The sequence below is a fragment of the Amblyraja radiata genome, chromosome 2 (assembly GCF_010909765.2).
Source record: "Amblyraja radiata isolate CabotCenter1 chromosome 2, sAmbRad1.1.pri, whole genome shotgun sequence".
Taxonomy (NCBI): domain Eukaryota; kingdom Metazoa; phylum Chordata; class Chondrichthyes; order Rajiformes; family Rajidae; genus Amblyraja; species Amblyraja radiata.
In genome coordinates, this window is record NC_045957.1 from 110,096,766 (window position 1) to 110,121,427 (window position 24,662).

Below are 24,662 nucleotides of genomic sequence, written 5' to 3' on the forward strand. Positions count from 1 at the left end.
TGGAGTGTGGGAGGAAACCGGAGATCGCGGCGAAAACACAAGCAGGTCACGGGGAGAACGTACAAACTCTGTACAGACAGCACCTACAATCTGGATTGTACCCAGGTCTCTGGCGCTATAAGACGGCAACTCTACTGCTGTGCCACTGTGCCGTCCCAGGTGTAACGGGATCCAGCAAATTTCATTTTTGTTGTCATTTCAGCAGTACGTTCTTTGTACTTACAGACAGGGAAATGGTCATCATTTAAAAATAAAATCCATGTGTGAAATGAAAGGATGGCCTATAATTAATTGCAGAAAGCGTAGACAAAGCAAGTCTGGTGTATGCATTCTGTTGTCTCAGGATTCCACAAATTCCACAAACAGGTCATTATCAAATTGCAACTTGATTATCACCTGAGATGCGCCTCAGAAAATAACATTTTGTTCCGTGAGTTAATTTAAAAAATATATCAATCCGTACCCTAACATGCTACTAATAAATTGGTGACTGTGAGATTGGTGTTGTTTTTGCCTGTAACTCTCCTGATAAAGCTGTGGGTGAGGCTGGTTGCTGACCTGGGAGCTCCATAGAAATTCAGCGCATGGGAATTGCATGATGTTCTCTCGCCTACCCTATATTATTACTACTAATACTACTTCCTTTCAGATTGCAGTGTTGCTGTTTATCAAGCTAATGGCATTAATATTTTTTTTCCTTTCCAGCTGCCCTTCTGCTCCTCATGCTTGGTGCCTACGTTACCAATATGGCTTGTTTTGATATCAGTTGGCTTTCTTCTACTTTATTCTCTTTCCTTGTTTCCCGCTTCACAAATTATTTCGGAGACTGTTCTTCTGCTGTCAAAACTGAGATAATTGGAGCTGACTTGTGGATCATTTGTCTTTTCAGCTTCGGGGACATGTTGTCCTTCACCCTGACTGCTTTTGTTGAGCTTATGGACCACGGGATTGTCTCCTGGGACACTTTCTCTGTGGCTTTCATCAAAAAGGTACCAAGATATCCGGGGTCAGTAGCAGACGAGTTAGGGTGCAGTGGTGAGGGCAGAGAGAGTCAAAAGTGTTTAATTGCTATTTGTACCAAAACTGAACAATGAAATTCTTACTTGTAGCAGCGCAACAGGTTTGTAACCACAATAATCCATAGATAACATAAAAATAAACAAACAAAAAAAGTTCAAGAAATAAAACATAAAAAATAGGTGCAGGAGTAGGCTGATGGCTGATCATCCACAATCAGTGGATGGCTGGATACATGGCTGATCATCCACAATCAGTACCCCATTCCTGCTTTTTCCCCATATCCCTTTGATTCCCTTAGCCCTAAGAGGTCAATCTAACTATCTTGAAAACATCCAGTGAATTGGCCTCCATTGCCTCCTGTGGCAGAGAATTCCACGGGTTCACAACTCTGGGTGAAAACTTTTTTCCTCATCTGCCAAAACCCAGTACAGTGGATAATAAAACAAAATTCCTCGTGTAACCAAGTGATCGACCATGCAACAATATCCCAAAATAGGACCACAAAAAGGTCGAGTCAATCCTGAGTCTGAGTCCAATTTAACAATTTCCTAGTGTACTGATAGTGTCCATGTGCCTTCGCCACGTTATGTGCTAACTAGTCAGTGGAAAGACAATACATGATTACAATCGAGCCATCTACACTGTACAGATACACGATAAAGGGAATAATGTGAATAACGTTTAGTTGAGTTTAGTTTATTGTCAAGTATACCGAGATACAGTGAAAAGCTTTTGTTGTGTGCTAACAAGTCAGCGGAAAGACGATACACTATCACAATTGAGCAATCGACAGTGTACAAATACATGATAAAAGGCCGAAGGGACTGTTTCCGCACTGTATCTCTAAACTAAACTAAACTAAATTAGGTACAGCCACACTGGACCAAATGTGTGTCACAGATGGCACTGCCCAAGTTGGTGCTGTAAAGAAGCTATCTGCACACTCTGGAAGCCACCATGTATCATATCAGAAAGATTCTACATTTTCATGAGTGAAAAGCATATTTAATAATTGACAAAACAGTCAACTATAGCATGAATGGTCACTACAAATCAATATTGCTTCCAACTAGCCAAACTTAAAAACCAATCACTGCTTGCACAAAATTAATATCGCTGAATTATAACAGAGCATTTATTCGTATTGCTATCCTGCTACTGAAACATCTGATTTCAATGCAAGTTCAAATTATAAATAATTATCAATGGCACTTAATGGGAACTTAGACTGCTGGACAAATTGTTCATAAATTCAAGGAACAGAATTGGGCCCTTGTCCCATCAAGTCTATTCCGTCATTTAGTGCCAGATAAAGTCCAGTAAAGTACAATCAAAGTTAGTCCGAGGGAGTGGATTTGTTTCTATTTAATTGCTGAAACTTTTAAGGTTAGACTTTAAACACTTTCTTTTATGCACTTACCAGGTAGCAAGTTACGTGAACAAAACTGCAACAGATGTGTCTGTGTTACAACGATCGCTGGCAATCCTGGAATCCATGGTGTTGAACAGCTACGATCTTTACCAGAAGGTGGCGCAAGAGATTACAATTGGCCAGTTGATGCCGCATCTACAAGGGTAAGATCTCAGCAAGCACTTCATTTAGTTTAGAGACACAGCGCGGAAACTGACCCTTCAGCTCACCGAGTCCACGCTGACCAGCGATCCCTGCACGCTAACACTATCCTGCACACACTAAGGACAATGTACAATTATACTAAGCTAATTAATCTACAAACCTGTATGTCCTTAGGAATCTGGAAATACTAGAAGCTTAGAAACAGAAAAATAGGTGCAGGAGTAGGCCATTCGGCCCTTCGAGCCAGCACCGCCATTCAATATGATCATGGCTGATCATCTAAAATCAGTACCAGGTTCCTGCTTTTTCTTCCAAATCCCTTGATTCCCTTATCCCTAAGAGCTAAATCTAACTCTATCTTGAAAACATCCAGTGAATTGGCCTCCACTGCCTTCTGTGGCAGAGAATTCCACAGATTCACAACTTTCTGGGTGAAAATGTTTTTCCTCATCACAGTCCTAAATGGCCTAGCCCTTATTCTTAAACTGTGACCCCTGGTTCTGGACTGCCCTAACATCGGGAACATTTTTCCTACATCTACCCTGTCCATACTCTTCAGATACTGAGTCAGATTACTATATGCTGGTCCTGATTTACAACAGGAAATGGGTACCACATTTCAAAACAAAAACTGGAGAAGGATTAAACTAATATTTAGCTTAGTTTTAAGTTTAGTTTATTATTGTCACGTGTACTGAGGAACAGTGAAATGTTTTTAGGAATGCCGCCAGTATTTAAAATTATAATTGTCTAAACTGACTAATTAAACAGGGAATCTCTCCTCTTCAAAGAAGATTTTGTAAATTGAGGCACTGTATATGGAAATGTCAGCACCAGGTATTGTGAATATAAAAGCTTCATCAATAGATCCTTTAAAAAATATCTCTACCCAGAGAGTGGTTAAAATATGAAATTCCCGATCTAGTTTGAGTTTGCGTTTAGTTTATTGTCATGTGTACCAAAGGCTTTTGCTGCGTGCTAAGCAGTCAGCAGAAAGACAACACGTGATTATAATCGAGCCACCTACATGTACGGATATATGATAAAGGGAATAATGTGAATAACGTTTTAGTGCAAGATAAAGTTCAGTATAGTCCGATAGTCCGAGGGTCTCCAATGAGGTAGATGGTAGCTCAGGATTGCTCTCTAGTTGTGGTAGGATGATTCAGTTGCCTGATAACAGCTGGGAAGAAACTGTCCCTGAATCTGGACGTGTGCGTTTTCACACTTTTATATCTCTTGCCTGATGGAAGAGAGAGTGGCCAGGGTGCGACTCATCCTTGATTATGCTGGTGGCCCTGCCAAGCCAGCGTGGGGTGGAAATGGAGTCTACGGAGGTTGGTTTGTGTGATGGTTGTAATATTGGGTGAAAGAACATAGATACAATAAGTGAAAAGGGGGAAGTAAAGAATATGAACGCATAGGTAAGGGCTTGTGTTGTATATGATGTGGAAGGTGTAGGTGAGAGAAGGCTTATATGGAGCACAGTACCAAAGTGGCATATAGCAGGGCTTTGAACAGTGCTGCTTAAAGCCCCATTATTCTGCTGTGAAACCCTTGCAGGGCTACTCTAGGTCTGGCAAGGAGTCAGTACGCTGAATCCAGTGAGGACCCTGGTTTGTCCTGATTTCTCTTAATCATAGTCATAGAGCACGGAAACAGGTTCTTCGGTCCAACTTGCTCAAGCAAACCAATCTACACTCGTCCTGCCTGCGTTTGGTCCATCTCCCCCTGTGTTGGAATAAGCTTGAGAATAGAGAAAGATGGTGCTGTCTGTATGAAGTTTGCACGTTCTCCGTGTGACCGGTGTGGGTTTCCTCCGAGTGCTCCGGTTTCCCCCCACATCCCAAATACGTGCAGGTTTGTCGTCTTCTGTAAAATTGTCCCTAGTGTGTAGGGAGTAGATGCGAAAGTGGGATAACTTCGAACTAGTGTGAACGGGTGATCAATGGTCAGCGTGGACCAATGGTTGGCCGAAGGGCCTGTTTCCGTGTTGTATCTTTCAGTTGGCTCACAGTCAGCAATTTAATTTCATTGCGATTCGGTAGATGTAAATCTGAAGAAATATTTTTTGTTAAAATTGATGGCATTGGTCTTGTATATAATGTACAAATCAAATGTGTGTTTACATGCTAATTAGTTTTTTTGATATTCTTGTTACAAAAGGATCGATCCTGACATTCAGACGTACACTATTGCTGTGATAAATGCACTCTTCCTTAAAGCCCCTGACGACAGGAGACAGGTATTTTTATAGATAGTTTTCAATCTAATGAATAATTTGACAGTTGCCAAGCTCAATACAATGATAACTTGTGTTAAACCTGAGTATTTGATGTTATTTTGCACCACTTCAAAGCTTGTCGATGCCTTTTATTGTTCAATGGTGCTCTGGATATGAAATAAACCTGCAATATGCTTTGAGTAAGGTTGCATCACACATAATGCTATGTCAAGGCAAGTCAAGTCAAGTCTAGTCGTCACATACACATACGAGATGTGCAGTGAAATGAAAAGTGGCAATGCTCGCGGACTTTGTACAAAAAGACAAACAAACAAACAAACAAACTATAAACACAATCATAAACACACACATATTCTTTTACATATTAAATATTGGAAGGAAAAACATTCAGTAAAGTTAGTCCCTGGTGAGATAGGAGTTTACAGTCCGAATGGCCTCTGGGAAGAAACTCCTTCTCAACCTCTCCGTTCTCACTGCATGGCAACGGAGGCGTTTGCCTGACCGTAGCAGCTGGAACAGTCCGTTGCAGGGGTGGAAGGGGTCTCCCATGATTTTATTGGCTCTGGAGTTGCACCTCCTGATGTATAGTCCCTGCAGGGGGGCGAGTGAAGTTCCCATAGTGCGTTCGGCCGAACGCACTACTCTCTGCAGAGCCTTCTTGTCCTGGGCAGAGCAATTCCCAAACCAGATGGTAATATTTCCGGACAAGATGCTTTCCACAGCCGCTGAGTAGAAGCACTCGAGGATCCTCGGAGACACTCTGAATTTCCTCAATTGCCTGACGTGGTAAAGGCGCTGCCTTGCCTTACTCACGAGTGCTGCGGCGTGTGATGTCCATGTCAGATCCTCAGAGATGTGGACTCCCAGATATTTAAAACATCTACACCAGTCCCACCTGCCTGAATGTTGCCCGCATCATGCCAATATCCCTCTAAACCTTTCTTATCCATGTCCCTGCTGAAATCTGTTGATATTATACCTGTCTCAACTAATCCCTCTGGCAGCTTGTGTGAGAAAGATGCCCTCCTCAGGTTCCTATTAAATCTTTCCCCTCTCATCTTCACCCTATGTCCTCTGGTTCTTGATTCCCCACAGGATTTCAGAGAATTCTATTGTTGGCATTGCTCACACCTCACCTTTAGTTTGCAACTGCTAAAAAAATGCTGTAAAATCTTGCTCAGATAGTTTGATGCCCTTGTACTGTATGTTGAGAAATTACATTGGTAGGTTTATGTAAAGTATCTATATTACAAGGAAGTAAAGGAATGAAGGGCTTGGGGGCTAAGGTGGCTCACATGGAACAGATGAACAGCAATGCCAGTAATAGTGGGATAGGCTTGAGTTTGACCCTAGTATTTTGAATTGAATTGAATCGAATATTTCACATGTCAAGTCACGGTGAAATGCTTTGCACGCAAACTTTAGGTATGCAATAGTCACCACATAAAGGGCACTGACAGAGTATCCTGTGCCAGGCACACCCTTGTTCTCCCCCCCCCCCCCCTCACGCTGGGCCCACCTTTGTTCTCGTCCCTCACCACCCCACGCCGTTTTTTGTCAGTGTATGTCACTTGGTTCAATGAGGATGTAGCCCGGTTCATAGACCTGGATGCCAGCTTCACTGGCACCACAAGAATTTTGTGTAAATGCTGTTGAAACATGAGTTGTGTGTACCCAGAGGTCTCTGTACAAATGTATGAAACAAGGAGGAGCTGGATGGAATATACAAATCTGCACAGAGTATCTATGTAGACATAACCGTGGATACGTGTCAACATTGACCATCAAGTATCTATTTTACATTGATTCAACCCTCAGATATTTTATTCTCCCCACGTCCCCTTCAACTCCTCAATCTTCAGCTAATTATGGGCAATTTACACTGGCCGATTAACTTACAACCTGTGTAGGAAGGAACTGCAGGCTGATTTACACCGAAGATAGACACAAAATGCAGGAGTAACTCAGAGGGACAGGCAGCGTCTGTGGAGAGAAGGAATGGGGGATGTTTCAGTTCCGAAGAAGGGTCTTGACCCGAAACGTCACCCATTTTGTGTCTAACCTACAATCTGCATGTCTTTGGGATGCAGGCAGCAACCGCAGGACCCAGGGAAATCCATGTAGTCAGCTGAGAATGTACAAACTCCACACAGACTGAAGTGGGCCTCAGAATTGAACCCAGATCACTACTGCAACTTCACCAGCAGAAATAGTGATTGTGCTTTAGACCCAATTCACTTGTCTGGTGCTGTGTGAGAGAAAGTTAAGTCTTGGATATTCTCACTTCCAGTTTTTAATTTCTAAGTATGTTTGGATAGAATAATGACACTTGAGCAGCTGGTATTGGCATAGTTGTGTTGGTTTTGTCATCTGACTGCAGCAGCTGACAATCTGTGGAACTGGTTGTCCAGAGGGCTGGCCAATTTCCTGGCCCAGTGCTGACAACTTCCTAATTTGTAGGCTAATTTTTCCAAGCCTGCAGCAAGCTGGATTTTTGGAAATACATCTTGGTTAATGTGATGGGCATTTTTATGTTTGAAGCACAGCATTTGGAACCTGGTAACCAATGGTACAGTCACGGGGTTGCTAGTCGTGGCAATTGTGATCATTATTGCACACAGAAATGCATGAGAACGACAAGTGAGTTTTAATGGCCGTGTCAGTTTGAGGAAGGAAACGGCGGCTCGAAGACAACTTTTGGTTTTTATAGAAAGGAACTGCAGATGCTTCTTTATAGACACAAAGTGCTGGAGCAACTCAGAGGTTCAGCCAGCATCTCTGCAGAAAAAGCATGTGTGACGTTTCAGGTCGGGACCCTTCTTCAGACTGAAGAAGGGTCCCTCCCTGAAACGTCACCCATCCATTTTCTCCAGAGTTGCTGCCTGACCCGCTGAGTTACTCCAGCACTTTGTGTATTACTTCGATTACTTGAGGTTGATTCAAACTAATGAATATCTTAATAAAAAGCTAATTAAATTAAATTCCGATGAGCTGCTGTGATACGAGGTTAAATTAGCTTGGTTGTACAATTGGCTGCTGATGTTCTGTTAATAAGGAAAAGCATGAACTATGTTTTCATACAAAGGTTCATGAGCAATGTCATTGGTGCATAAAAATATAATTCACGTTTGGTCTTTTGTTTGAAATATAGGATGTCCACTTGATATCAACTCATAAATGTGTCTGCTGGTACACTGTAGATTCAAAGTAACATTAGCAAATTTGCAGATGACATAAAGCTGGGTGGCAGTGTGAACTGTGAGGAGGATGCTATGAGAATGCAGGGACAGACTTGGACAGGTGGGTGAGTGGGCAGATGCATGGCAGATGCAGTTTATTGTAGATAAATGTGAGGTTAGCAAAAACAGGAAGGCAGATTGCTATCTAAGTGGTGCCAAATTGGGAAAAGGGGAAGTACAACGGGATCTAGGGGTCCTTGTTCATCAGTCAATGAAAGTAAGCATGCAGGTACAGCAGGCAGTGAAGAAAGCGAATGGCATGTTGGCCTTTATAACAAGAGGAGTTGAGTACAGGAGCAAAGAGGTCCTTCTGCAGTTGCATAGGACCCTAGGGAAACCGCACCTGGAGTATTGTGTGCAGTTTTGGTCCCCTAATCTGAGGAAGGACATTCTTGCTATTGAGGGAGTGCAGCGTAGGTTTACAAGGTTAATTCCCAGGATGGCGGGACTGTCATATGCTGATAGAATGGTGCAGCTGGGTTTGTACACTCTGGAGTTTAGAAGGATGAGAGGGTTTCTTAATGAAACATATAAGATTATTAAGGATTTGGACATGCTAGAGGCAGCAAACATGTTCCCGATGTTGGGGGAGTCCAGAACCGTGGGCCACATTTTAAGAATAAGGAGTAAGCCATTTAGAACGGAGACAAGGAAACACTTTTTCTCACAGAGAGTTGTGAGTCTATGGAATTCTCTGCCTCCGAGGGCGGTGGAGGCCGGATCTCTGGATACTTTCAAGAGAATGCTAGATAGGGCTCTTAAAGATAGCGGAGTCAGGGGATATGGGGAGAAGGCAGGAACGGGGTACTGATTATGGATGATCAGCCATGATCACATTGAATGGCGGTGCTGGCTCGAAGGGCCGAATGGCCTACTCCTGCACCTGTTGTCTATTTTAGGCAGGTATCTTCTGATTTAATTTATCTTATATAAAAGAATATTGGCATTGAAAGCTGTTGGGCACAGGTTAAAAGGATGAGCATTACACCAGCAGAATCCTCACCATTATCTTTTTGTCATTCAGATTTATGAGCTTTCATTGTACTTTCAAATACATTCAAGCTGTTTGTTCAACCTCTGGAAATCCTACTCATTCAATCTTTTATTTACCGAACTAATTGATAATTTCAAAGTTTGACCTACTTTTTCTCTAAATCTGTGCATGACTGATTTTTAACGTGACACCAAACTTGATGAATATTGTTTAAATTGCCTCGGAACATTTCTCCATTCTTGTTTTTGTTTTCATTTTTGAATTGATGGCTAAATTGAGATAATCCAAATCCAGTTGCAATCATGAGTTTCGAAGTGCGGCATAAAAATGGCAAACTTTAGCAAGGACTACTGTTTGATGGGTAATTCTGCTTGATTAAGAGAACAATTTGTTGATTGGGCAGAAATCTAGATCGGGTTAGGATTAGACATATGTCCAATATCAGCAAAGGTGCAACTTTTAAACCCATAGCCTCAGTGTAACAGAGATCTGAAAATGTAGTTCCATTTTTTGCCTTTTGATACAGCTATATAAATGACTTCCCCACATAGTGTTTCTTCACAACATAGAAGGAGGCCATTTGGCCCATTGAGTCAGCGCCAGCTCTCAGAACAACCCCTTCAGTAGACAATAGTGCGGGAGTAGGCCATTTGGCCCTTCGAGACAGCACCACCATTCACTGTGATCATGGCTGATCATCCACAATCAGTACCACGTTCCTGCCTTCTCCCCATATCCCTTGACTCTGCTATCTTTATGATCTCTATCCAACTCTCTCTTGAAAGCATCCAGAGAATCGGCCTCCATTGCCTTTTGAGGCAGAGAATTCCACAGATTCACAACTCTCTGGGTGAGCAAGTATTTCCTCATCTCCGTTCTAAATCCCACCCCCCCTCTATTTATCTGAAACCCCTTCCTTAATTGCCAGTGAGTTCAGACCCATGGTATAAGATGTCCTTGGTGCAGACTAGATGATGTGCTGGCTGAATTTCTCGTCCCATTTAAACTGGGAATCTGTAAGATGGCAAACAAAATTAAACTTGAATTTATTGATGTTGTTGTGCCTTTCAGAGCAAATAAATCTCAAAGGTTATGGGGAGAAGGCATGAGAAAGGGGTTGAGAGGGGAAAATAGATCTGGCATGATTGAATGGCGGAGCAGATTTGATGGGCCTAATGACCTAATTCTGCCTCTATGTCTTATGATCTTATGCTCAGGTGACAAAAACATGAGCCCTCAGCCATGTTATGCAGGAGCCTGGAAAGACCATGCGGTGATGAGAATAAATAGTTTTTACCTTGTTTCTTCTCTAATATGTGCAACATCACCGTGGAAACTATTTGGCCCATTAAGTCCATCCAGCCTCCCAGAGGAGAAGGCCATTAATCCCACTGTAAAATATTTTAATCTCTTCATTGGAAGGAAAGCAAGCTACATTTCATTGCCCATCCATAATTGCCCTTGAGAAGATGATGCTGAGCCTCCTTCTTGAACCGCTGCAGCCCATGAGGTGGGAATGTACTTGCATGGCTGGTTGGGAGAGAGTCCCAGGATCTTAACTCAGCGACGATGAAGGAACGGCAATGCATTTCCAAGTCAGGATGATGTGTGGCTCGGACGGCAACTCGTAGGTGGTGGTATTCCCATGCCTCTGCTGCCTTTGTCCTTGTAGCTGGGTTAGAAACATAGAAAATAGGTGCAGGAGTAGGCCATTTGGCCCTTCGAACCTGCACCTCCATTCAATATGATCATGGCTGATCATCCAACTCAGTATCCTGTACCTGCTTTCTCTCCATACCCCCTGATCCCTTTAGCCACAAGGGCCACATCTAACTCCCTCTTAAATATAGCCAATTAACTAGCCTCAGCTACCTTCTGTGGCAGAGAATTCCACAGATTCACCACTCACTGTGTAAAAAATGTTTTTCTCATCTCAGTCCTAAAAGATTTCCCCTTTATCCTTAAACTGTGACCCCTTGTTCTGGACTTCCCCAACATCGGGAATAATCTTCCTGCATCTAGCCTGTCCAACCCCTTAAGAATTTTATACGTTTCTATAAGATACCCCCTTCTAAATTCTAGCGAGTACAAGCCGAGTCTATCCAGTCTTTCTGGATAGTTAGAAGGTGCCATCTAAGAAACTCATAAGATATCTTGGGCTTTACAAGAATGTTATCAAACGAGATTTTGACAAAGCACGAGACATTGGGTTAGATGATAAAGTATTGTGTCAGGAGTAAAATTTAATGAGTACATTGAAGGTTGAGGAGATAGGAGGGAGTGTAGCAGGGAACTAGGCCTGACTAGCTGAGGACAGATCTGACCAATATGGAGCAAACAAGATGGAACTGCATGAGACAACGCCTGAGTTTACGGTTAACACATGAAGAGCATTTGACGGCACTGGGCCTATATTCGCTGGAGTTTAGGAGGATGAGGGGACCTCATTGAAACGTACCGGATAGTGAAAGGCTTGGATAGAGTGGATGTGGAGAGGATGTTTCCATTAGTGGGAGAGTATGGGAATAGAGTTCATAGCCTCAGAATTGAAGGACATTCCTTTAGGAAGGAGATGAGGAGAAATTTATTTAGTCAGAGGGTGGTGAATCTGTGGAATTACTTGCCACAGAAAGCTGTGGAGGCCAAGTCCATAGATATTTTTAAGGCAGAGATAGATGGATTCTTGATTAGTACGGGTGTCAGGAGTTATGGGGAGAAGGCAGGAGAATGGGGTTAGGAGGGAGTGATAAATTGGCCACGATTGAATGTCGGAGCTGACTTGATTGGCCGAATGGTCTAATTCTGCTCCTATCACTTATGACCTGATGAGACCTGAAATAGAGATGTGGCCCTACCTAGTGGGGATGGAAGCGGTGGAAAGAGGTGAGGCCATGGAAGAGTTGAATCTTAGAATTGAGTTGCTGCTGAAAGGTTATGAAGGTCTTTTGGATAGGCATATGGATATGTGGGGAATGGAAGGATATGGATAACGTGCAGGTAGATAGGAGATGACCTTGGCATCATGTTTAGCACAGACATAGTGGCCGAAGGGCCCGTTATTTTGTTGCACTGTTCTTTTGCCACACTGTTCTTGTGCTGCACTGCTTTATGTTCAGCGGGGGAATGAATGTACTAAAAACATAGAAAATAGGTGCGAGTAATGAGTAGGCCATGCGGCCCTTCGAGCCAGCATGGCAAAACAAAAGCTTTTCACTGAACCTAGGTACAAGTGACAATAAAGTATCATTGAGCCATTCATTAAGATCATGGCTGATCTATCTCTTTAAGAAATCTATCTCTTTTATCGCCAATAGTCAATAATCCGTCGTTTAAACCTTCTACTATAGATAAATCATTTACACAATGGGAAAGAATAGGAATCAAAACGCTCGGAGACTTGTATGAATTTGGAAAATTACTATCATTTCAACAATTACAACTGAAATATAATTTGAGAAATAATCAATATTTTAAATATCTTCAAATGTGTGACTATCTGAAAAAATACACAAAAGACTATCATAACATGCCTCCAGACTTACTGGACGAAGCAATGAAGACAAAGGCCGAATCAGCAAACCTAATATCATACTTATATAACACTATTTTAAATATAGAAATACCTACAACTGACGGTATTAGAAAAGACTGGGAACAAGAACTAGCTACAAAAATTTCAAAAGAGAGCTGGGATAAACACTTACTATATGTGCATAAATGCTCGATCAACGTAAGACACACTCTAATTCAATTCCAAACATTACATAGACTATACTATTCAAAAACCAAAATAAATAAACTTTTTACTAACGTCTCACCCATTTGTGATAAATGTCAATCTCAAGAAGCTTCCATAGCGCACTCTTGTTTTTTGTATAAAAATCCAAAAATTTTGGAACTAAATATTTGAAATCTTCACAAAACTATTTAAAATAAAACTGATACCAAAAGCAGAATGGAATAATGGAAGGTAGCCCTGAACTAAACGTGTTTCAAAAGAATTTATTTAATTACGGGCTAATAACGGGAAAAATGCTTATACTCAAATTCTGGAAAAACGCTCCAACACCAACAATAAAAATGTGGATTTCAAACATGTTCGAAACATTACACCTGGAAGATATGAGACTCCTCCTCGCAGGCAAAGCAGACCACTTCCAAAAGACGTGGTCTGCATTTATGGACTTACTACAAGCATAAGGTGCAATAGTAATTTAAAAAATAAATGGTGCCAGGATCTGGTAACGGGGGGTGAAAAATATGGTTGGTATATCCCTTTTTGCGGAGTTTTTTTATAATAGAGCGATTGTTTCTCTTTCTTTCTTTTCTAGGGTCTATTTCTTAACTTTCTTCTCTAACTCTCTTTCCAATGGGCTTTCTTTTCCCAACACTTTCCTGCACTATCACGACTCTTTCTCACTTTCCTTACTTCTTTTATTTCTATCTCTCTTAAAGCTCAAAAAATGAAGGGGTACAACAAATGTAATAAGATATGTGGTGTGTTTTACTGTAACTTATTGTACTTCTAATAAAAATTAAAATTAAAATTAAAAAAAGATCATGGCTGATCAACCAGAATCAGTACCCTGTTCCTCCTTTCTCCCCATATCCCTTGATTCCGTTAGCCCTAGCAGCTATATCTAACTCTCTCTTGAATACATCCAGTGAATTGGCCTCCACTGCCTTCTGTGACAGGGTTTTGAATTATCTCTAGTTTACAGAAAATACATTGTTCGGACAAGGGCCAATTGAAATTATCACATGGGCCAATTGAAATTATCAATTGCCTTTGAGGGTCCTTGAAATATTCACATGCATCTCCGGCCACCCTAGAGCCTCTGAGCGTGACCATACATGGAGCTTGATTCTTGGCATTTTAACTCTCGAGCTCCAGGATGGGAAGCATTCAGATGTGAAATTGGGAGGAAAGGAAGGTTCATCGGCCTGAATGATGCAGCTACTCAACCAGATACAGACAACTCCACAACCAAGAGGCACTCAAGCTGAACGTGAGATGGAGAAACATAACTAACACCTTTCACAACCCCGGGAGGTCTCAAAGCATCCAGCAGCAGCTTGAGTGTTTTTGAAGTGTAGCAATGTTATAATGTGTGACTGAGGGGAAGCAAATATAAATAATTCCAGCATTCTAAAATGGAGTGTTGCAAAAATTAAAAAACTAACGGCAACCAGTGGTTAATAGAAGAGCAAAACTAAATCTGAAGTAAAAACAATAAAATTGTGGCGGCACCCGGTGGTTGGGCCACTAGCTACATGAACCCTCAGCAGTCGGGGGTAGGGTCATGTGACTGGGCAATGGCAGGGAGGAGTTGTCACGGGGTATAGGGGTGTGTCCTGGTATATATAACGAACCATGGGTCAACCCTCTCTATCTCTCTCTGACTTCGAGCTGACCAGCTCTCTTCTCTCTTTGGGTGAGTGTCCTTCCCAGCAGAGTCTCAGCTCGAGCCCACGAGGCAACAGCCTCGCAGCAGCTACAATAACTTTGTGTTAGAGGACCAACGTGCATGTATAACAAACCTATTGTGCCTGAATAAAGTAACCCGTTTATTCACGACGTTTGCTGCCTCTACATTGGTGACCCCGACGTTCCAAAACGGATATTTTGGATTTCCCGAGGCACGCAGCCGACCATCTAGCGTGGTGACCTGATGTCTGCAATCGACAGCCCAGCTCTACGGTAGTTACCGCTATGGATGCACCTGTCAACTCTGCGCTGCACCCGGCTGCTCGTCACCCGCCAGTAGCGTGTCTTTGGGCCCCACCGCCGCGGTCGAGCCGCTCGACTCCTACCTATGCCTGGTCTAGCCGATTGCAGTCTGCCTGGGTCACCCGCCCGCATTCCGGGCCCACCACAGCAGACAGCGGAACAGCAGCCTCGGCCCTAGCTTTCCCTCCCACATGACCCGCCCGGAGCCGACCACCAGGGCTGAGTGGCCGTGTCTGCTGCCACTCCCCCACCAGCTGCTGCCCACCGGGTCTGAGAGGTCACAGCTGCCGTCGCTCTCGCCTCCAGCATCACCGGCACCGCCGCCCATCGACCACCGGCACCGCCGCCCATCGACCACCGGCCATCAGCTACACGACACTTCGCCGGCTGCTGCTCAAGCCCGAGCCTTCCGAACGAGTGTGCCTACCTGAGGCGGCTGATCAAAGACGTCCTTCTGCTACTCATCGGCACGGACCCCGAAGATCCCCGGGCGCAGGCTGCCTGTCCGGTCGGGCTGTGGTCGGCCCTGCAGCGGGGTGGAGCCTCGGCCGGTCGTGAGTCGGCTGTCTCGCGATGAACTTCCTGGCAGCTTCCAGTCTCCGCTGGGGGCGCAGCAACGCAGCCGGTCTCCGACAACATCGGCTACGGTGGGTGGAGTGCCTACCTGCAGCGGTGGGGCGAGGCCCGTTGATGCCGGCCGCCCTGCGCAAATCCGGGATCGCCTAGGTTGGCCGCCTGTAAAGGCTGCCTCAGCCGGCCGCCAAAATGGCCACTGCGGCTTGCTCCCACATGGCCGCCGCAGCGACTGCAAAAATGGCCTACGCGGCCGGCCGGAAGCGACGCTCGAACTGCTTTGAGCGCCGTCAACAGTGCCACCTTCTGGCTGGATGCGCTCTCTGCAGCCTAACCGCCATCAACAGCGCCACCCCCTGTTCACATGGTGTCACTACAGCCTCCTGTTTCAAGTCAACTTTATTTGTCACATACGTACAAGATGTGCAGTGAAATGAAAGTGGCAATGCCTGCGGATTGTGCTAAAATTACAGAACAGAATAGAACAGAATCAGTATTTACATGTTTTTTTTTAAAAGACACAACACAACAGTAAATTAGTACAGTAAGTTAGTCCCTGGTGATATAAGAGTTTACAGTCCTGATGGCCTGTGGGAAGAAACTCCGTCTCATCCTCTCTGTTTTCACAGCATGACATTTGCCTGACCGTAGCAGCTGGAACAGTCCGTTGCTGGGGTGGTAGGGGTCCCTCAAAATGTTGCTGGCTCTGGATCTGCACCTCCTGATGTATATGTCCTGCAGGGGGGGGGGGGGGACAAGATGCTTTCTACAGCCCCAGAGTAGAAGCACTGAAGGATCCTCAGAGAGACTCAGAATTTCCTCAGCTGTCTGAGGCGGTAAAGGCGCTGCCTTGCCTTACTCACCAGTGCGGCAGCGTGTGATGTCTATGTCAGGTCCTCTGTGATATTTAAAGGTATTTAAAGCAGCTCACCCAGGGCCGGCCTTAAGCCGATAGGACCAATTGATCCCAATTCGGCCCCGCGCCTAAGGGGGTCCCGCGCTAGAGTAATCTACTCTCGGTCTGTGGAATTCTCTGCCTCAGAGAGTGGTGGAGACAGGTTCTCTGGATGCTTTCAAGAGAGAGCTTAATAGGGCTCTTACAAATAGCATTCAGGGAATATGGGGAGAAGGCAGGAACGGGGTACTGATTTGGGATGATCAGCCATGATCACATTGAACGGCGGTGCTGGCTCGAAGGGCTGAATGGCCTACTCCTGCACCTATTACTATTGTCTATTGGCTCAGGTAGATCTACCCCGGGTGGAGGGGGGAGAGAGAGTAGAGGAGTGGAGGGGGAAGAAAGGGGTAAACTGGGAGGGGGGGGGGTGTGAGGGGGAATGGAGAAGGGGGAGAGGGGGAAGTGGGTCGTTCCCTCACGGTCCCGGGGCAGCGCTCCCGCCCCTCCAGGGTGTGAGGGATAAGATGATTAAACCACCACCAATGTGAGGGGCCGAATGGTTTGTAGTCACCGACCTTGTGATGGGCCGAGTAACTGGAAACACCAACCTTGTGATTCGAACAAACAGTCAGACCTTCAGAGCTGTTGATAACATTGTCCCATAACAAGATGAGGTAAGGAATGTAGCTGACAACACAGAAGCTATTCTTTAGGTCAAAGGCAATTAATTAGGTTAGGGCCCAGATACTGCGCATGCTTAATCAGTTAAATGAATATTAACTTTACGCCCCTCATGACAAAGAACCTAATTTAAATGTACATGCGATGTATGATGTGGGAGGAGAGGGAATGATTGATGACGCACGGAGGAGAGGGTTGGAAGATTGTGAACCTCGGTACCCTGATTGGAAGGGGTAGAAGCCCAAAGTGTAGGATAGGGCTGAAGCCCAAAATTTCATGCCTGGACTTGTTTTGCGCCAATAGTTATCGGTTTTCCAGGATCTAGTTAATTATTTATATATATATTTTCATTTCACAGTCACTAAAACAAGTGGTATTGTAACTATGTACTTTTCAGAGGTGATCTACACATTTTGTTTGTTCCTTCTAGGCTTGCATGTATGCAATTTTATATTAAAATGTAGCTTCGAGCTGTTTGGTCCATTAACCCGCAGCGCACATTTTGATTACTTTCAATTCTACCATAGAGATATAAATTCTATAATAGACTTTATTTGTATTTCTATGATTCTACAAACCTTAGATGGGAACCTGGGGCTCAGCCAAATTGTTCCCATTGGGCTCCGCACCTCCTAAGGCCGGCCCTGAGCTCACCCTACCCACAGTAGTCCCATTTATCTCCAGTGGCGTATACGTCCTCGGTTGTTGTACCTTTCTAAAGTCCACAATCAGCTCCTTAGTTTTTGTGACATTCAAGAGGAGGCTGTTGTCCTGACACCAGAGTGCCAGATCAGCCACCTCCTCCCGGTAGGCCTTCTCATCGTTATCTGAGATCAGGCCCACCACCACAGTGTCATCAGCAAACTTGATGATGGAGTTGGAGCTGAACCTGGCCACATAGTCATGTGTGTACAGGGAGTACAGTAGGGGGCTGAGGACGCAACCCTGGGGGGAACCTGTGTTCAGGGTGAGGGGGTTGGATGTATGTCTCCCCATCTTGACCACATGCCAGCCCCTGGCAGTGTGAAAGTCCAGGACCCAGGCACACAGGGGAGTATTAAGCCCCAGTTTCAGCAGCTTCTCAGCAAGTCTGGTGGGGACTATCGTATTGAAAGCTGAACTGAAGTTAATGAACAGCATCCTCACATGGCCCCCCTTCTGGCTGTCGAGGTGAGAGAGAGCGTTGTGCAGAACCTGGGAGACCGCATCATCCGTGGATCTGTTCGGACAGTATGCGAACTGCAGCGGGTCCATGTTGCGAGGGAGGAAGGAGCAGATGTGGTCTATGATCAGCCTCTCGAAGCATTTCATGACTACCGAGGTAAGGGCCACCGGTCAGTAGTCATTCAGACAGGCTGGGGAGGCATTCTTTAGCACTGGTACAATTGTGGATCTTTTGAAGCAGGAGAGGTTGAATATTGTGGTGAGCACTGTAGCTACATGAGTAGCACAAGACTTTAGTACTCGCCCAGCTATACTATCTGGGTCTACAGCTTTCCTCGTGTTCACACGCGTCAGAGCCCTCCTCACGTCGTGCTTGGACACCGAGAATGTGTGCACATCCCCAATGGTGGACCTCCCTCCAGCCTCGGTAGCCATCGTGCTGGTGGTGATGTTGTCAGCTGGCAAGCTAGGGGTGATGTTGCCCGTCTCGAATCGTGCATAGAAGGAGTTCAGGTCATCAGCTAGGGAGGTGCCGGCACTTCCAGTTGAGGGTGGGTTGCTCCGGTAGTTAGTTATAGTCCGTAGCCCCTGCCAAAGATGGCTGGTGTCCTGCTGCTCCATCCTGTCCCTGTACCTCCTTTTTGCGTCCTTGACTGCCCTCCGCAGTCGCTAGGACTCTACCTTGTAGTTGTCCATATTTCTGGATGCTAGGCCGGAGTTGTAGGCAGCGGTGCGAGCAATCAAGGCAACGCGAACGGACCTGTCCACCCAAGGTTTTTGATTAGGAAAGATACTAACCCTTACCGTGGGGACGATGTTATCGGCTATTGTTGCAATGAAGTACATGACCGCTTCCGCGAACTCACTGACGTCTCTGGAACTTGCTTGGAACATATTCCAGTCGACATCACTCAGTGCATCTTGCAGCTTGGCCTCTGACTGGTCGGACCACCGTTTTATGTCCCTCGTCTCTACCGCTTCCCGAACTATCCGTTGTTTATACTCCGGCAGCAGGAAAATGTCAGCGTGGTCAGATTTTCCAAAAGGAGGGAGCGAAACGACCTTTGCAGCCTTTCCTGAACGGCGTGTAGCAGTGGTCCAAAGCTCTTTCCCACCTGGTGATGTGTTGGCAGACGTTAGGAATGACCTTTTTGAGATTTGCCTTATTAAAATCTCCAGCCACCACCATAGCCGCATCCGGGTTCTTGTTTTGATGTCGACGTAACACATCGTGTAGGGCCGATAGTGCCACGTCGGTGTCCGCATGCGGTAGAATGTAGACGGCTGTGATGATCACTGAGCTGAACTCCCGGGGATGGACAGCATGAGATAGTCAGATACTCCAGGTCCGGTGAGCATGAATGACAAAGCGTTTTAATATTCCCAGGGTTGCACCAGTTATTGTTGGTTATGAAGCAAACTCCTCCACTCTTGGATTTTCCGGATTCTTCCGTTCTGTCCGCACGAAAACAGTGAAGGACTCGGTTGGGCAGATTCAGCCATGTCTCGGTCAGACAGAAGATGTTGCAGTCTCTTATGTCCCGCTAGAATCTGATCCTCGCCCTGAGGTCATACAGCTTGTTCTCCAGGGACTGGACGTTCGCCAGAAGGATGCTGGGCAGAGTTGGACAGAAGACTTGGGCTCTCAGCCTATTCCGAATCCCCCCCCCCCCCCGTTTACCTCGATGTTTTCTCCGGCTTTTTCTCGGAGCTGTGCACCCATTGTTATTGCCGTGGTTCGATCTTATGATCTCTGCCGGCCACGCTAGATCAGTGAGTACAGTGTTTAAAAAGTCTTCGGTTACGCTAAAGTTTAGTTTTACGAGAGTTTTCCGGTCGTACGTTGCTAGTGCTAGTGTGTTAGTACAGGTGCACAACCTTTTATCCGAAGATCCAAATAACGAAAACCTCCGAATAGCGGACATTTTTTCGGTCCTTGAAGAAAGGTCCTTGAAAACGTTCACCGAGGGCAGCCCGCAGAGGTGACAGCGGAACCTCCGGTCGGTCCTCGAAGAAAGGGGAACTAAATCCCCTTCATAAAAGAGAAGTGGAGGGTATATTGCCCGGGAAGGTATATCGCCTACCTGGAAGAAACCGGACATTTTTTCCAGGATGTCGTCTGCACACCAAAGCTCACCAAAGCTCACGTTTGGCGCCAAACGCACGTCGCCTCTGCTGCACACGGATATAAGAGTGTGAAAATGTCGCCTTAGGCCGCCTAAGGGCATGAAGCCCCGCTAGGGTGACATGAGTGCGAGAGGTGATTCAATGCTGCGGTCACATTTACAAATTCAGGAATTCATTCAACACACTGCATTTCATACAGACATTTATTCTGCAAGAAAAAAATACATTGAAGACTCAAACTCGCGACCGAGGAACTGCCGGGATCAAGGCGCAAACTCGCGACCTTGCGGATATGAGCCGAGCACGCTACCACTGAGCCAGCCATTAAAATCTACGCTAAAAAAATTCCATTCCGAAGACCGACAAATTCCGAATTACGAAAAGTGTCTGGTCCCAAGGCTTTCGGATAAAAGGTTGTGCACCTGTACTTAGAAATAAATTTTAAATGAACATACAAGTTAAAAAAACGCGGAGCTACCACGACAGCGACTGGACCCGGCCGCGCCATCTTGCGATGGCCACGCCATCTTTCAAGCACAGCTTCATCTCATAGTACATTTATTTGGACAGTTCGAACCATAGATCTTTCGGCATCCGACCACTTTGGACTTTGCTGTATCTTTGCTATTTGCTCACTGTAGTTTTTTTTCTTTTCCCCCCCACTGTACACTGTAATAACCTAGCTTAATAGTGCTATTAGTTTCTTGTTATTTCTTTGTTGTTGTATTTGCTTTGTTGCCGACATCTTTCTCAGGACACGATCCCCTGCTGGTTCGCCGTGTCTGGTCTGTACCTCGTCCGTCCTGCGGCTTTTGCGTTGGTTTCCTTGCACCCCTCGGCATACCTCGGGATTGCCCACCGCCGGAGCGTCGATGCGCCCGCGGGCCCCACCGTCCCGACCCACAGCAGGAGCTGCCCTCGACCATGCTTGTGCACCTTCCATTAGAAGTGAGCACACTCGATCCCTTTTCGATGTCTGCCCTCACGGTCTGCTCTGTTTACGAGTCAGGCTGCCGCGTTTTGTCAGGCTGCCCGTTTTACTGCCTCCGGTTCTGGGGGGGGGGGGGGTGGTCCTGTGGCGGCATCGGTGGTTGGGCCACTAGCTGCGCACGAACCCTCAGCAGTCGGGGGTAGGATCACGTGACTGGGTAATGGCAGGGAGGAATTGTCACGGGGTATCTGGGTGTGTCCTGGTATATATAACGAACCCTGGGACAACCCTCTCTCTCTCTCTGACTTCCAGCTGAACAGCTCTCTTCTCTTCTCTCTTTGGGTGGGAGTCCTTCCACCTCAGCAGGGGCTGAGCTCGAGCCCACGAGGCAACAGCCTCGCAGCAGCAGCAACAACAACTTTTTGTTAGAGGACCAACGTGCATGTATAACGAACCTATTGTGCATGAATAACGTAACCCGTTTATTCACGCCTCTACCAAACAACTGGAAAGAGGCAGAATCTCTGGAGAAAGCATTAGTGTTTCAGATTAGTGATCTTTCATCTACAGAGAGTAAAGTTAAAGGCAAGCAGAGTTTAATTTGCCAAGAAAGTTCAAAAGGAATAAGAAAAGTGAACATCAGTGATGGGGTGGAGGACAGGATGGAATGACAATAGCATTGATAATGAAGAGATTGGTCATGGGACAGGGAAGGAAACAATTGGTCAGGCTACAGTTATTATAAATGGGAAGAACAGATTTAGGTTTAGTATTGTCATGTGTACAGTGACAAACTTTGTTTTGTGTGCTATCCAAATAGATCAGATACACCATACATAAATACAATCAAGTCAAACTCAAATACATCGACAGAACAAAGAGGAAGATACAGAGTGCAGGATATAGTTCAGCGTTGTAGATCATCACACACATGAGACACTCTTGGGCTTTAGCTTTCTGTGCCTTGCTGAAGAGGCTCTACGGATTACTTTAGACAATATAAACAATAGACAATAGGTGCAGGAGTAGGCCATTCGGCCCTTCGAGCCAGCACCGCCATTCACTGTTATCATGGCTGATCAACTACAATCAGTACACCATTCCTGCCTTCTCCCCATATCCCTTGACTCCACTATCTTTAAGAGCTCTGTCTAACTCTCTCATGAAAGCATCCCGTTCCTGCTTTCTCCCCTTATCCCTTGATTTCGTTAGCCCTCAGAGCTAAATCTAACTCTCTCTTGAAAACATCATTGGCCTCCACAGTCTTCTGAGGCAGAGAATTCCACAGATTTACAACTCTCTGGGTGAAAAAGGTTTTCCTCATCTCTGTTCTAAATGGCCTACCCCTAATTCGTAAACTGTGACCCCTGGTTCTGGTTTCCCTCAACATGGGGAACATGTTTCCTGCCTCTAGCGTGTCCAAACCCTTAATAATCTTATATGTTTCTAAATTCTCATCCTTCTAAATTCCAGTGTATACAAGCCCAGTCGCTCCATTCTTTCAACATATGACAATCCCGCCATCCTGGGAATTTACCTCGTGAACCTACGCTGCACTCCCTCAATAGCAAGAATGTCCTTCCTCAAATTTGGAGACCAAAACTTTAGTTAGGAGTTAAATTCTTATTGTAAAATTCAAAAAAATCCACAGATGCTGGCAGCACAAAATAAAAGTAGGAGATGCTGGAAATACTCAGCAGGTCTACAGTATCAATGAAAAGGAAAACAGTTAATAATGTAGACTCAAGACATTCATCAAAGTTCCAAGACGTGAAATGTTGGATACCCTTCTTCAAAAGGGTTCTGACCTGAAACATCACTTCTTTTTCTCCAGAGATGCTGCCTGACCCACCAAGTTACTCTAAAATCGGTATAAACCAGCATCTACAGTTCCTTACAACACACTTGAAACCATAACTCTATTTCTCTCTCCATCTATGTTACCTGGCCTGCTTAGTGTTCCGGCATTTCCTTTATTTTTATTTTGTTCTGGATTTTAAGCTTGAAATTGAGATTTCGGCATATGCCTGCATGCCTGCTACTTTGAAAGCAGCTTTAATTTTATCTAACTTGCTCTGAAGTCATGGTAATTGTTTCATGCTGAATCCCTCATGGATACCCACACACTTGGCCAAAACATAGATGGGAACTCTCCCTCCATCCAGCATTCCTCTTGGATGGAATACAAGTCCATTCATCTTGTCATGATTGGCAAGTCTTAGTGAGGTTGCTTGATAATGAACGCTGAAGCTGTCTATTTTATTTATTTATTTATTTATTCCGAACAAGTAAAGACATTAAAGACATTAATAGTAACAAAATCGAAATTATCAAACAATTGGACATTACAATCAATATTTACAAAGCAATGAAAAGAACAAAAGCAAAGTTCCAATGTGTCTGTACAAGCTCGAAAAGGAGTGAGAAGAAGAATAACTTATTAAATCTCACCCCTTTTCCCCAACACTTCTACCATGTTTAAAAATCAATTAATTAATAATAATAATACTACCCTAGGCAATTTCCCATAATACCTACAGACATATATATACATACAACTATTATGCACATACAAACTTCATAACTGAAGTACCCAAACATAAGTAAACAATAGTAAAGCAATAGATAAACACTAACCCCCACTTGTCAACCATCCCCTCCATCCCTGTACCCCTTGAAAATTATTTTTTTATATATCATTTTAAAATGATTCATGTTTGTGCATTGCTTTAATTCCCCGTTCAATTTATTCCACACACCTACTCCACAAACCGAAATACAAAAGGTTTTTCTAATCGTACGGACTCTTTGTTTCTTAAAGTTAAATATTCCTCTTAAATTGTAACCCCCCACACGCTCGTTAAATAATTTTTGAATGTTTCCAGGTAAATTTTTATTTTTGGCCCTAAACATTATCTGAGCTGTTTTGAATGTAACCAAATCTTCTAATTTTAATAATTTTGACTCTAAAAATAATGGATTCGTATGACCCAGATACTTAGCATTATGGATAATACGAATTGCTCTTTTTTGCATCATGGTTAATGAGTGTATCGAATTTTTATAGTTATTACCCCAGACTTCTGCACAATAATTTAAGTAAGGTAAAATTAATGAACAATAAAGAATACGGAGTGATTTGTAATCCAGAGCTTGCTTGGCTTTGTATAATACAGAGATACTTTTTGACAATTTTAATTTTACATGTTTAATATGTGATTTCCAGCTTATTTTACCGTCAATTATAACCCCAATAAATTTATTTTCATGCACTCTTTCAACTTCCACCCCATTTATCTTTATACTTACTAGTGTATTTATTCTACAATTACCAAATAACATTATTTTAGTTTTACTCAGATTTAATGAAATTTTATTCCTATCAAACCATATTTTCAATTTACCCATTTCTTTTATTATTTTATCCAATAGCTGTTTTAAATTTTCCCCAGAACAAAAAATATTTGTATCATCTGCAAACAA

The 24,662-nt window shown here is 44.3% G+C and overlaps 1 protein-coding gene across 2 annotated transcripts in view; it reads left to right on the plus strand.

The window, feature by feature from the left end:
• LOC116966958 (engulfment and cell motility protein 1) overlaps positions 1–24,662 on the plus strand; it is a 314,863-nt gene that overhangs the window by 111,609 nt on the left and 178,592 nt on the right. For both annotated transcript variants that reach the window (XM_033013349.1, XM_033013359.1), the window contains 3 exons: positions 890–989; positions 2,444–2,595; positions 4,763–4,841. In XM_033013349.1, coding sequence (XP_032869240.1) covers positions 890–989; positions 2,444–2,595; positions 4,763–4,841 — 331 coding nt within the window. The remainder of the gene's footprint in view (positions 1–889; positions 990–2,443; positions 2,596–4,762; positions 4,842–24,662) is intronic.